The following is a 14,382-nucleotide window of genomic DNA, read 5'->3' on the forward strand; positions in this document are numbered from 1 at the left end:
ATTCTATTCCGCCCACTTCCCCAGCCTGTCCAAATCTGCCTGGATTCTCTCCCTGCCCTCTAGTTTGTGTACCTCTCCCCCTAGTTTGGTGGTGTCTGCAAACGTGGACAGGGTGCTTTCTGCTCCCTCATCCAAGTCACTAATGAAGATATTGAGCAGTACCAGTCCCACGACAGAGCCTTGGGGGACTCTGCTGCTGACATTTCAGACGCCGACCCACCACTACTCTCTGGGTGCATCTCATAAGCCAATTTTCCACCCACTGGACTGTAATAATCTACATTGCAACTGTTCAGTTTATTTATAAGAATTGGGTGTGATGCTGTGTCAAAGGCCTTTTTAAAATTTAAGTAAATAACATCTACCTCTATCCCTTCATCCAAGAATGTTGTGACCCGGTTGTAAAAAGAAACCAGGTTAGTCAGGCAGGATCTGCCTGCTATGAACCCATGCTGGTTCCTCCTCAGCATTGTTTTACCTGCTGGTCCCCCACAAATGTGATCCTTAACAATTTTTCAAAGGTCTTGCTAAGGATAGAGGTGAGGCTAACTGACCTATAGTTACCTGGTTCTTCCTTCCTCCCCTTCTTGAAAATAGGGACCACATTGGCCCTTTTCTAGTCTTCCGGGACCTGTCCTGAGCACCACAAGTGCACAAACAGTTGCACCAGTGGTACTGCTATGATTCCAGCTAATTCTACACGTGACCTTTTTACCAGGCACTGGGTGGCAGTAACACAATCTGGGTCCAAATGTAGGGATTTAACACACATTTTCTATCTGACTCGAGCCCCCAGCCAAGAAAAATGGGAAAATACATTTTAATTGGGACATCCAAAGTGAAATAACTTCCTCACTTGCAAGCAACATGCAATGATAGCAGGGTATAATACAGGGGAAAGGGGGACAAATACACAACTTTAGGGAAAACATTAACTATTATTAACTGAAAACCCAAGAAGTTAATCGTCTCTCAGGAGAGATACTACATCGCTCAGTTGATTGACGGGAGACTCACCCAGAGCTGCTGTCTGGGGCTCTGCCACCTCGGATAGCTGGAGTGACAAGTGCTATCTAGGGGTGGTCAAAATGCAGCCCACAGGCCGGATGCGGCCCACCAGGCCATTCTATCCGGCCCGCGGGGCACCTAAAAATTTAGAAAATTGATATTTATCTGCCCCTGGCTGCCTGTCATTCAGCCGTCGATGGTTTGCCAAAACTCAGTAAGTGGCCCTCCACCCGAAATAATTGCCTGTCCCTGTGCTACATAGAGAGAACCAGCCAGGCTGTCACTGCTGCTGTACTTCTGGGGATCCCTTTTCTTCATCACCACCAGGGGTCACCACCATCCTCCCACTGGGGTCTCTGCTGCTTATCATCAAGTTGCCCAAGAAACTCCAGATTTCAGCTCTTTCAAAATTTGTCAGTGACAGGTTTCTACCTGACCTGCAGTAGGAACTAATGCAAACAAGCACTTCTTGAAGAATGAGGGTTTTACAAAGCCGTCTAAGGAGCAATTTCTCTGTGCTAAAGCTAGGGCAATGCTACTGCAGACTCTACAAAGGTCACAGCGACTGCTGACCCCTCAGTGACTTTTGCTCAGCTTTCCAGTCACAACATTTATATGCCTACAGACATCACCACCTGGGAAGGGAGGCCTCTGGACACAAAGAAATGCTCTGCCTGGCCCCTTATATTTTCATACTTAGCTACAAGCTGTGAAAGAAGGCTCAAGTAACCCCCAAACCTGCAAACAAGCATGCTAATGAAAGTATGCAACTAAAGAATAAACATAACCATAGCAGAACGTGTATAACATAAGCAGGACTATAAACAGTTGCACTGTTAGAAAGGCACTTATATCGCATAGTATATTTCTGCAAAGGAAAGAATAAACTTTCTTGGAATAAGGTACATTTGTTCCTTTATAGCTGCATCCTTACAAAAGATCTAATTATACAGGTGTAAGGTAATAGCACAACCATTATTTGGGCGGGGGCCCTGTGCGGGTGACACCTTACTTGAGAGAGAGAAAAAGAGCAAGAGATTTCCGATTTTTCTGAAATAACAATATCTCTAAGAAATATCTTTCCTGCCCACATGCAAAGGAGCTGGACCCAATGATCTGTAAGGTCCCTTGCAGCCCCTAACAGCTATGAAACTATGAAATGGTCCCTAAAGAAGGGCTACAGATGTCTTCAGCTCCTGATGAACTTGCGAGTTGGCAACCCTGTGACTTGTGTTACCTGTCAGCTTTGTGTTTCTGAGGGAGCCCTGGCACCCAGCTTGCTGGACTTACAAAGGACTTTTTCTATTCCTCCCCCCTGCCACACACACACACCCCTCATCTAACCAGAACTAAGCAGAAGAAAAGTTTAATAGGCATCTCAAGCCGTACAATCCCCAGGCCCAGTATAGGAGGCCTATTTAAACTTAATTGACTAAAACTCGATTGCTGGGTTAGGGATGCTGAGGCATCATCACAGCGTCCAGCTCACTGGAACCCTGACCACAAATACTGTCATACTTTTCCGGGGATGACTGATGGAAGTGCTCCCCACAAAGTTTATGAACACTCCAAGTAATCCCCTTGAGTCTTGTAAAAGACTACAGTAAGATCTGAAAGTCATGCTAAGCTGAGGCTTATTCACAACAGGTAAAATACAAAACACTGATGCTGACTTCACAGTGCAAGCATAGCTAGGCCATCTGAGAAGAAATAATGTGGTATCCCTTCCAGTATATCTTCTATATTCATCATAATTTCAAGCTGGCTTCTAGGTGTCTGGTTACTCCTTAAAACTTTATGTTTTTCCTGGTTGCTAATCTATTTCTTGAGATGTTTCAAACCAGATAACCCCTTGTCACTGAAAAAGGTAATTCATTTAAAGTGAAACTGTTAATATAACAGGATTTTCCCTGTCAATTACAGCTTGGGACCCTCTTGATTTACACAAAAGAATGCTTTAAAGAGGGTGGACTAAGGGTATAAGAAAGCTGTAAAGCAGCAAACAGCGTGCTTCAAGAGAGAAAAATCTCTCTGACACTATCCACAGTTGTTTTCAAGAAGCTGGGATAAACAGATAATCTTCCTTCAACGATCGTGCTAGGAACTTTACTTGTCAATAAATCACCCAAGTGCCTTGGAACAGTGAGATCCCAGCTCTCGCTCTCGCTCTCTTTGTCTTTCTTCCTCTTTCTCTCTTTCTTTCTCTCTTTTTCTTTTTCTCTCTAGGCATAGCTTTCTAAACCTAAATTTTATTAGTTAAGCTTAAGTTAGGTTTTCCCAAATACTCAATTAAACCAAGGTAATATTGTAATGGTTTTTGTTTTTCCTTGCACCTCTATTATTACTAGTACCATTATACATTTCATATACTTAGCAATAAATAACTTTTATAGTCAAACTGGTGGTAACCGGGTGTATTTTTACTTCTCTACTTCCCCTTCCCCACTTGCTCTGTAGCAATGCTTTTTACCTAAGCCAAAGGTCCCTGTGAAGCCCAAAAATACTGTGGGGTCCGCTCATCAAGAGGCTACCACTGCTAGGGCAGTTAGGGCAAAAGATTGAGATGTGCTAAGTTTAAGACATATAAGGGGATCCGCTTTTATAGGCTGACTGACCCACTTTGGCTCAGACGTGCCCTGATGAACTGAATGCTGGCCCATGAGGGTGTCAGCAGGACACCTAGCTGGATTCAGAGCTTTTCTGTTTCCTGTGTGCTTGTGTCTGACTGCATTTTATTGTTACCTTAATGAACTGATTCCTGGTCTATGAGGGTGTCAGCCTGTCCAGGCTGATCAACCCAGCCAGGTCAGGCGTGTCGTGTTAATCTGTGTGTGTTTGTGTGTATGACTGATTTGGTGGCTGGAGAAACCCATCCCCATTGAAACTGAGTCCTGCAAGATAGCTCAATTGGGGGTGGGACTTGCAGAAGGGAGATATACAGCTCCGTATAGAAACACCAGTACACAAGCAGCACATTGACAGAATTACAAAGACCCTAGAAACGTATCCCTAATAAATGAGCACGCCCCAAAATGATGGGCAAATCTGGTAACACTTGTCACTGCCAGTCATATTCCTTGGTCCTGAAGACTGCTTTTGAGGCTGTATTAGAAAACCCATGTAGAAAGTGATTCAGCATGCTCCCCAGCAGCAAGTTCCAGCTGCTCCGAGAGCTTCTCTAGCGCATCCGGTCTTTAGAGGAAGAATTTCAAGCTCACTCTCTTTCCTGCTGGGGATTTTGTGCTGATGCTCTTAAAAAGTCAGTCCCACTCTCAGAACAAAACTGCAATCGGAGCGTAAAGAGGGAAGTATTCAGAATGGAAGTTCCTCTGTTATTGTGAAGGAATCGAAACCTCATAAGTAGCAAGTCTCGTATCTCCGCTCAGAGCAAAGAGCAGATGGAAAAACATGACTGGAATGGTTTGACCATATAAATCAAATACAGTGTAACAGAACCACAAAGTGAAATGGAAGTGAAAGTCCTGGCATACTCTTTTGTTGCTATGATTGATGTTTGCAAGTGATTGCAGAGCGTGGTCAGTTTAGGGTTTCATCTCAGCTGCTCCTTCCTCTCTGTGCACCTTGAGTCATGGAAAGGCCTGTGCTGGCTCAGTTCTGCCTGGGCACTGCCCCACTGCACTGGGGAGTCCACAGCAGGGCTTTGGGGCTAGATGCTTGTCCTTTCACAGCACAGACAACTCCTATAATGGTGGACTATGGTGGCCTGGCTTTTCTGAGACCACTCATGTTTTAAGTCAGAAGGGACCTGTTACATCCTGTAGTTTGGTGCCCTGTTGCTTCCACTGTGGTGTTTATTTCTCTTACCCCCATGGATGCCTCCTGGATGTTACCTGCAGTCCACACCTTAATGAAGTGTCAACACATCCCTGTAGATGGTTGTGTCTCGTGTCACAGAACCCAGAAACTCTGGCTTCACTGTTTCTATAGCCCACTCGATCCCTCCTGTGTAAATTTGGGAAACTGAGGTACATGGCACTATTACAACATGGACACAGCGCAGAAATTTTACAATTAACCCCACAGTCCCTCACAGGAGGATTCTCCACTTCCCCTGGGAGTTTGTTCCAATAGCTAATCCTTGCCAGCAAGATTGGAGGTCAAATATATAAATTTGCCACTGCCCAACCAGATTTTAAAGCCAAAATACAATGCACTAGATTTACCAACTTGATAAATGTTTTACTAGCATCCAAGTGGAATTTAATAAGGATATAAACAGCCTCTCTTTAATGAGATGGGAAACATTCCCTACAAAGGTTCAGGCAAAGTCCTTTTAAACTCTACTTTTACCTGGAGTAGAAATTTTTACAGCAGGACACTTCATTAGTCTTAACCAGTGAACAAATTTATTGACTTACCAAGAACTACAGAAGTAATAAATCAATGATTCTACTACATTCAAATATAAGATGTTCTAGGCAAAGATTGTATAAGACATAATATCTTACAAACAATTGAGACAGAAATGTGCTGAAGCATAGCAGTGATAATCACAGAAGAAATACATACCCCAAAGATCTCTTACTATAGGTAGTGATGATCTTTAGTCATTGATTCTTTGGTGTCATTAGCACATTGATAATGTTCTAAGAAACTCTCAAAGTGGCAGATTGTTTTAAGCGCTCTCAGAAATGTGGACAATGAACAAGTTGCACGCACCATATCCCTGACTGCAGGGCACCAAGTTCTGCTCCAAACAGGGACCTGAGCTGCCAGGGCCAGAGCCCCCCACTGCTCAGCAGCCGAGGACAACAACAGCTTTTGGGAGACTAGATTCAAGGGGCCTTTGTGACTCACAGGAACAAATGACCCCCTCCCCCTATTAAACAATATCCCAGGAAAAACAGGACATGTTTAAAGTGAAGCACTGTTCTGCAGCCTGGTAGGATTTCTCTACCTGCCACCTTTGCTCCTGTCATTCCTTTAGGAATCAAATGGCTTCTTCTAGAGCAAGGGTGGGCAAAATTCAGACCGTGGGCCAGATGTGGCCCACCAGGCTATTCTATCCAGCCCGTGGGGCACCTCAAAATTTACAAAATTTATATTTATCTGCCCCTGGGTGCCTGTCATGCAGCCCTCGATGGTTTGCCAAAACTCAGTAAGCGGCCCTCCGCCTGAAATTATTGCCTGCCCCTGTCCTAAAGTGCTTTTTAGATGCTGCTTGAGATGGCTGAACATCTGTCTTGCGGAGGAGTGTGGGTGGGAGAAGAGGTAGAGAGAAGGGGATTGAAAGTTGCTGGGAGTTTAGACCAGTGATTCCTACCCTTTACACACTCAAGGCACCTCTCACAGAGTAAAGGCTCCCTCAATGATTTTTATGAATTAAGTGGCACCCAATTTCAAAAACTAATTTATGTATCACCGTGCTTACCTCCTTGCAGAGGGGCTGAGCAGTCGGGGTGGGGGATTGGCCAGGCAGAGACAAACCTGATCCTGTGTGTATCTATCTGCCTGTTTCCTCACCGTACCCTTTAAAGGACCTGGTGGCACCCCAAGGTGCCATGTCACCCTGGGAGCAATTCACTTGTTTAGACATGTAAGCTGCAGGGCGATTTCTTATTTTTCAAACATGAGTCAAAGAAGTCCATCAAAACAAATGACCAGGGTTTTTTTCTTTCCAGCTTCTGCTTCTGAGGGCCCACCTGGGGATGCCCTGGGCCTGGCTAGGAGCACCCATCCCTCTGAAGGTCTGGCCCAAGGTATCTTATGCTGAGCCCCCAAAAGACACAAGTACTTTTACTGCCCCTGAGCCACATTTCAGGACCCAGTGCTAAAGCTAAGGACAATGGAGAAGATTCCTTTGGACTCCCACTCCACATAACCCCTGGACAGAAGAAGAGTGGGGTGTCTGGAGCACTTTGGATGACCTGAACCCAAGAGGGTGTCGTGGAAACTTTTGGGTTAGGTCAGCAGAAGCTTTTATTCAAAAGAAACTACAGCTGTAGGGGGGACTCCAAAGTGACATGGATTTCCCAAGCACTTGGAAGGGGTCCCCCCCAAGAGCAAAATCAGGAGGCTTATATACTTTTTAACAGTTGCTTATAACTCACGTGATCATATAGTGAAATTAGCTAGGAAAGCAGCTACAAACAAACATTAGCTCATACTGCTTTGCTGTAATCAGGATGGGAACTTATGCGGGGGGCGAGGTTAGTTCACAAACCTCCTTCTTGCACCTGGAAATCAGAGTTGTACATACTTTTTCCTATCTTCAAGGCCGCGGTGAGTGAAGCAGTAGCAGAGGAGTTACAAAGAACAAACACTTTCTCTTATCTGTTCTACTATACAGAGCCAGCAATTCCCCACAAAGCGGTTATGTCATCTTATAACTTGTATGATCAAAGTTTAAGGCATTTATTTTTTTTCTGATTCCACAAGGGGAAATGGCTACTTGTTATTCCACACCCATACCCTGCTCTCTTGCACACTGGGACCTCACTGAATACGTCTAGGATCACATCCTAAGGGGAAGAGAGGCAGAGGGGTATCCCTGTGATGGGCATGTTAGGGGACACAGTATTTCCATTTTGTGCCTGAGTCTGAAACATAGCACCATATGTACTCCTGCCCATGGTGCCCACAGTAGTGCTGCGGAGAGCAGCAGTAATCCCAGTTGTCCCTATAATCGGTGTAGCACCAGAAATATTTCTTCCCATAGAGGCCACAAGGGAAGTCAGCACGGCACTGCTGCCCCGTCAAGGTCACGGCTGAGTACTGGGGTGAACATTCTGTCATTTCCCCATCCCCGCGTGCACACGCATACGTCCTTGTTACTGAATTGAACACACACCGCTCTGCACAGCAATAGCCCTTCCCTGAGTCTCCAGCTGCACGACACCACCTGTAGTAGGTCCCACTGTGTCTCCCACAGACTTGCTTAATGCATTGCCACCCCATGGCTGTTTTGTCAGAGCCTGGCAGATGTTTCTGCTTCTGCAAGATGCACAGTTTGCTTGAAGTGCTTGAAGCCTGCTCAAGTCCAGTGGACAACACACAAGCCAGGTGTCCTCGGTGGTACTCCTCCGTGAACTGGCTGTGCCAGGCAGCCAGGCTGGGAAATTCCAGCACAGTCCCAACACTTCTCTGCTCCCCCTCGGTTGGAGCTGGGGTTGTGCTTCTTGTTGTCTGTATGGCCTCTTCGTCCTGTCTGTTTTTCTCCCCTGGTTGGGACATCAGGTCCCGGAAGATGCTGCTCAAGGCTACTTTTATATGTGACAAAGCCTCCTGGGCTGTCTGACTCTGGGCATTGCAGTCATCTGTGAAGATCCTGACTGTCTGAGCAGTTGCATTCATAGTCAGGAGCACCTTGTGCAGCTGCTCTATGGGGAGGATTTGCAGCTGGGATTTCTCCCTGTTCTCGGCCAGGAAAGCAAGAGAGAACTTGCGGTCGGTGTCACGATTGTCACAGCACGCAGCTGTCCAGACATGGCTGGGCACGGACACCCGGTGGTAGGGCCGTACCCGGTCCCCTTCCCGGTCCTCGTGCTCTCTGGGGATGGTCTCCCCACTGGGGGTGGTGCCTGTCACCAGGTAGGTGACACCACCTAGGCGAAGGCAGCTCTTGGCCAGCTCCGCCTGGAATAGGTGCTGCAGCTTGTGCCAGCGGCTCCGGAGGAAGCAGGGCTCCATGGGGGCAGCATTGGTGAGGGTGAAGGTGGCTGTGCGGCTGCTGTCACAGTGAAAACTGCTCGGGTTCAGTGGTCCATGGTCATAGGAGGTGTCCTCATAGTCCTCGCTGATGGCCTGGCTGGATCTCAGCTCATCCTGGGTCAGGCCTGACCCTGCCTCCATTGTCATGTCTGGGCCCTTGTCTGCAGCAAAGAGCTGGAGGAGCACAAGGGCAGAGTGATTGGTCCTTCACAGGAATTCCCATGCTAGGGACATCATGGCCCCTTCCCTGCCCCAATGAACACAGCACAGCCCCGGGATACCCCTCCCCATCCCTGCCTCTACTATGTGCATTCCCCTTTCCTTCCCTGCACCCTCCTGTCCTTCCCTTAGGGTCCAACCCTTCTCCAACAAATCCCCCTGCTGTCTGCATCTCATGAGGGAGCAGCTGGTTTTGGCCCCTGCCTGCCACGTACGTCCAGGAATACTCTGCCATACACCTTCCTTCCATGCAGCTGCATAACTTCCCCTCCCAGGACCAGCACCAGGCTCTCACCCCCTCATCACACCTCCCCACATCCTTAGCATGTTCACTTTCTCTCTGGACACCCGTCTTTAATGTCTCTTCTCCTCTGCTCCCACCTCTTTCTCTCACACCCTATGCTTACAGGTCCCTGAGCAGCTCATAACCCCACAGTGATTGATTCAGTTCTCCGGGACTGACCTGTGGCTCTATAAACCATCTGCTTCTTCTCTGGGGCTGCCCTTCACAGGCCGTCTCGTTCAGCGTGTACGCAGACCAACGTGGGATGCGGTGGTCCCTGTCATACAGGGTGGCATAGTGGTACGTGCCATTGTATCTCTGGCAGATCTTTGCTGTGCGTTGGGTGTTGAACCCCTCTGGCTCAACTCCTTTGTAGAAATACTGCTGGCACCGACTGAATGGTCCCACCTCGGCCAGCGCCAGCCCAGCCCACAGGGAGACACAGCTCAGCACCACAAGCAGCCCCATGGCTTGGAGAGATGCAGGGTTGGTCTCTGTTCACTGCTATGTGTCTGGTCAATGGGAAGTGTCCCGCTACATGTGATCCTACAGGCACACGGGGCAACACCCAGGCTTCCTGGCAGAACTGCCAGAATTAGAGAAAGGAACCGTGCCAAGGCTTGATCAGCATGAAGCAAACGGGGAAGGAGCACGCTGACCTTCTCCAGCTGTGCTCTCCTCCGTCTGATGAAGCTCAAGGGACCTACCCTGACACCAGGGGCCATCTCCCCATCTCCTAGGCATGGGAGGAGGGGAGAATACAGCTCCTGCTGTCTTTCAGGGTGCTCTGAGAAACTGCCGATGGTTGGACAGATTGGGAGGTCAGGGGTGGTGGGGCAGCTAGAAAATGTAGCTGACGGGGGAACAGAGTGTCTGAAGGAGCGTGGGAATGATGGGAGCAGGCAATTTGGAGTGGATGTTGCCTGGCTGATACATTTCTGGAGCAGTGCCTGTCTGTGCTGAGAGGGTGTTGTGCGGTGGGGGACCGGTTCGGGGTGGTGTCAGCAAACAGGTGAGCGGAAACCTCAGGCTGGGTGGATACATCTGAGCAACGGAGCAATAGTGAGAGGGGCCAGGCCTAAATTTTCTGTCTAAATCTTCTTCAAGTGTGTGTGTGTGTGTGTGTGTGTGTGTGTGTCCATCAGATAGCCGAAACCTGAAAATCTGCCAAAACTCTTTTTCTTTAATTCCCAAACACATACATGGCCAAAATCCAACAAAGTATTGATTCCTATGTTTGGCACAGAAATCTCAGAAATCATAGACATTTTTTGGCAGTATTCTGTTACCCTTTATGTATCTAAATGGAAAATGTCCAGCTTCATAAATGGCTTTTTTGGTTCTTTCACACGGTTTGTGAAGGGACCTCCAAGAAACCATCTTATTCAACCCTCTTTGAAGTAAGACCAACTCTGACAGATGCCTATCTAACCTGTTCCTAGAAACCTCCAGCTGTCAGGATTATCCTCACCTCCCTCGGTAGCCCAGCTTCATTGCCTTTAGATTTTCAACATTTTTTAAAATATCTAACCCAAGTCTTCTTTGCTGGAAACTGAGATGATCTCTTCTTGTCTTATGTTCGATGCATGGAGAGCAATTGATCCCCATCCTTTTTGCTAAAACATTTATGTATTTAACGATTGTTGTTATACCTGCACTACAAGTCTTCTCTTTTCTAAACGTAAAGCAAAGCAGAACCACATCTGACACCATGGAGCAAAGGAGCCATGGGAATAAAATGTGGTGTAGATGCCTTTGGATGACGATTTACAGACAAAATGGGGAAGGGCTTAGAGCTGTTGAGAGATGGGCACTGGCACCCCGAATACAGGGGTGTTCATAGCCAGAGCTGTGACTCAGCTGCACATAGATGCAGGCTGACCGGGCATGGGAGCTGCAGAACTTTCCTCAAAGGTGACCAAGGTAATAACTAATTTCAGGACTGGTGAGCTGCCAGGCTTACCCACTAACCTCTGTCTTGAGCCTGAGTGTGATGATGAAGACACAAAGAGATGGAGAATCCCCCAGTTCCCTTGGATGCATGATTTGCTGGTAAATCTCTGCAAGTGTAATTGTTGGCTGTATTTGTGAATTTGCAAAAAGGTCTGGCTATATTTTAAAATGGAACCACAAGCAAAAAATTGCCCATATGGACATAGTTCTCCAGTAGCATTTAATGAAGATAAGATGAGCATCCTTGTTGTGAGACCAAAGAAAATGCATTTACTTCTTTGAAAGCTAGATACTTGTCAAGTTCACTTTTACCGGAATAGCACTTTCATACCAGGGCACGCAGCTATTTTTTATCATGCCAGAAGTTTATTCATTTGCCAAGCAACACACAGATCATAAATCAGCAATTCGAACGATCCAGTTTGGACACCTGGAATGCTGGGCAAGTCCTGAACATACCCTTATTATGAGCTTAAAAGCAACTGAGATAAACTAAGCTGAAGCCAAGCAGTTATATTGTGGAGCCAACCCATCTCTCATAATAGGATTTCTTAGTTCATTTACCCATAATGACCAGTTCTTCATTTTTTGGTGACATTAACATATTTATTAGGTCTAAGCAATTCTCCGAGGGAGGGAGGGGGATGACACTTCTTTCAAAGGGCACCTCAGGACCATGGTAAATGAGCAAGCTGCACTCACAGAATCCCTGGGAGCAGGGCACTGATGTCTGCCAGAAAGACAACCCGAGCAGCCAGACCCAGAGCGCTGCTACTGCTCAGCAGGAGGGATCAGTAACAGCTCCTGGGTGACTGGGTTCAAAGGGGGTTCATGCATGCACCGGAACAAGAGAACCTATTGCATGAAATGGAGGACCAGGTTTTTGGAGTGTCGGGAGGGCCAGAATCAGGGGGGCTGTGTATTGTGTGCCTGTATCTATGGTCTGTGCTCCATCACCAGAGGACCCTGCCTGAACTGCATTACCATGGGCACATCTATAGGTGCAGTTAGGGTGGAGCAATAAACACCGATGCTTATTGTGTCAGAGTTTATTGCTCTCAGGAAGTTCCCGGGCACACCATTTACATGTGCACCTGGGAGTGCAGCATGGTGAGCCGGGTTGGAACAGCCCTGGCTGGCAGGAAGGTTGAGGGGGGTTCAGCTGGCCAACCCGAGGCTGCTCCCCCAGGCTTATCATGATGTGGAGGTGCTGGTTGGGGCACAAGGGTACTTCAGTACAGGACTAGCCAAAAACTTTTTTCTTCTTGCTTGGAGGGGAGTACTGAAACTCGATTTTCAGGTCCCGGAAGGCACCATTCAAATCTTTTTTCATTGATTCTATAACCTCTTCAGTTTTCGGGCTCTGAGCATTGCAGTCATCTGCCAGGACCCTGATGTTCAGAGATTTGTACATTTTCCTCAGCTCCTCGTTTAATTGCTCCGCAGGGAAGACTTGTAGCGTGGGTTCCTCTTTGTTCTCTGCCAGGAAGGCAAAGGAGAACTTGCGGTTGTTGTTGGCATTGTCACAGCAGACGTCTGTCCAGATATGGCTGGGCACTGCCACCCGCTCATAGGTCCGCTCACGGTCCCCTTCCTTGTCCCCGTTCTCTTTGGGGATTTTCTCTGTGCCACCAACAGCTCCTGTCACCAGGTAGGCAGTGCCATTCTCATTGAGGCAGTTTATTGTTAATTTGTCTTTCAGGCTTTTCTCCAGCTTGCCCCAGTGGATCCGGTTGAAGCAGGGGTCCATGGGGACAGCGTTGGTAAGGGTGAAGGTGGCCGTGCGACCACTGCCACACTGGAAGCTGTTTGGGTTCAGGTGTCCCCGGTCATAGTTGGTGTTTTCATAGTCCTCGCTGATGGCCTGAGTGGAATTCCGTTCGTGTTTTCCCAGGCCTGACTCTGATTCTATTTTCATTTCTGTACACGTGTTTCCATCTTTCAGCTGAGGCAACACAGGGAAGGGAAAGACTCAGAAATGCTCTTGCCCAAGGGAAATCCCTTTCCCCATCATCACACAGGTGGCAGAGCTATAGGCATACTCACTTTCTCCCCTCCTGCCCAACTTCCCCCAGACTCAAACCCTTGCCCACCAGTCAGTTCTACCAGGTCTGCATCCTATGATAAAATGTCCTCTCCTTGCCCTCATCCTCCCTGCCTGCCTTATGGCCTGGGGTCACTGGCCATTCACTACCATCTCCTACACCTAGACAGGAACCCGTCTATCCTATTCTTCTGGGATCTCAGCTCTCTGCTACCCTCTTTGCTCTACTCACCTGGTGAAAGCTCACCTTACTTTTCTTACTCTATGGGACCTTACTGCACCATATCGACCTTGCTCAGTCACACAGCTGCCCCTTCCCCATCAGTTCGTCCCCTCCCCTGTTTTCACCACTCTCCGCATCTCCAGCACTTTCACTCTCTCCCAATGCCCAGTCCTACCGTCCTTTCCCTCTTGTGCTTTTGCACCCCAGATTTATCAGGTTCCTGAGCAGCTCTGCACCCCACACTGCCTGACCCAGTGTGCTGGGACTGACCTGTGGCTCCACAAACCATGAGCTCTTTCTCTGAGGCTGCTTGTCACATGATTTACCCTTCAGCGTGTATGCAGACCAGTGCGGCGTGAGGCGTTGCCTGTCGTACAGGGTGGCGAAGTGGTAAGCGTTGTTAAAGCGCTGGCAGATCTTTCTTGTCTCTTGAGTGTCGAACCCCTCTGGCTCAGCTGTTTTGTATAAATATTGTTGGCAGTTAATGAACGATGATCCCCCCTCAGCCAGCGCCAGCCCAGCCCACAGGGAGACACAGCCCAGCAGCACAAGCAGCCCCATGGCTCGGAGAGATGCAGGGCTGGTCCCTGTGTAGCTGCTATTTGTAAGGACCCTGAGGAGTGTCTGGCTACACGTGACACTTGGGTAAGCTGCAGGCTTCCCTGTAGAGCGTTCTGAAATAAATGTGACATCAACATAAAGCAAACAGGGTTTGTGTTTGAGCAGCTCGCTACTTTCCACCTGCTGTGCAGTGCTTCCTTCCCCTTCCCTGCAGAATAGGAGTGACCAAACCTCACTGAAGTGGGGAACCAGCTCCAGTGTTGGGAAGGGGAGACACAGCACACAGGGACCACATCTACATGAGACCATATCTGCATGAGACACTGATGGTGTAGTAGCTTCTTACTACTGAGCAGTAGCCTTGTGTGGCAGGAAGCATGATATGACACTACTGCACAGTAGTATCAAGCTATTGTGCAG

At 48.0% G+C, this 14,382-nt stretch overlaps 2 protein-coding genes across 2 annotated transcripts; both read right to left on the reverse strand.

Moving 5' to 3' along the window:
• Nucleotides 1-7,285: 7,285 nt before the first annotated feature.
• Nucleotides 7,286-9,683, reverse strand: LOC102384498 (endonuclease domain-containing 1 protein-like). The gene is made up of 2 exons (XM_025195274.1): nt 9,362-9,683; nt 7,286-8,853 (listed from the first exon to the last, which is right to left on the reverse strand). Exons 1-2 carry the CDS (start codon nt 9,647-9,649, stop codon nt 7,534-7,536), a joined length of 1,608 nt encoding a protein of 535 aa, XP_025051059.1. The 5' UTR covers nt 9,650-9,683; the 3' UTR covers nt 7,286-7,533.
• A 2,694-nt stretch (nt 9,684-12,377) lies between these two features.
• On the reverse strand, nt 12,378-13,962 carry LOC106723268 (endonuclease domain-containing 1 protein-like). The gene is made up of 2 exons (XM_025195286.1): nt 13,672-13,962; nt 12,378-13,079 (listed from the first exon to the last, which is right to left on the reverse strand). Exons 1-2 carry the CDS (start codon nt 13,960-13,962, stop codon nt 12,378-12,380), a joined length of 993 nt encoding a protein of 330 aa, XP_025051071.1.
• Between the last annotated feature and the right edge of the window lie 420 nt (nt 13,963-14,382).

This window comes from Alligator sinensis, unplaced genomic scaffold (assembly GCF_000455745.1).
Source record: "Alligator sinensis unplaced genomic scaffold, ASM45574v1 scaffold1483_1, whole genome shotgun sequence".
Lineage (NCBI taxonomy): Eukaryota > Metazoa > Chordata > Crocodylia > Alligatoridae > Alligator > Alligator sinensis.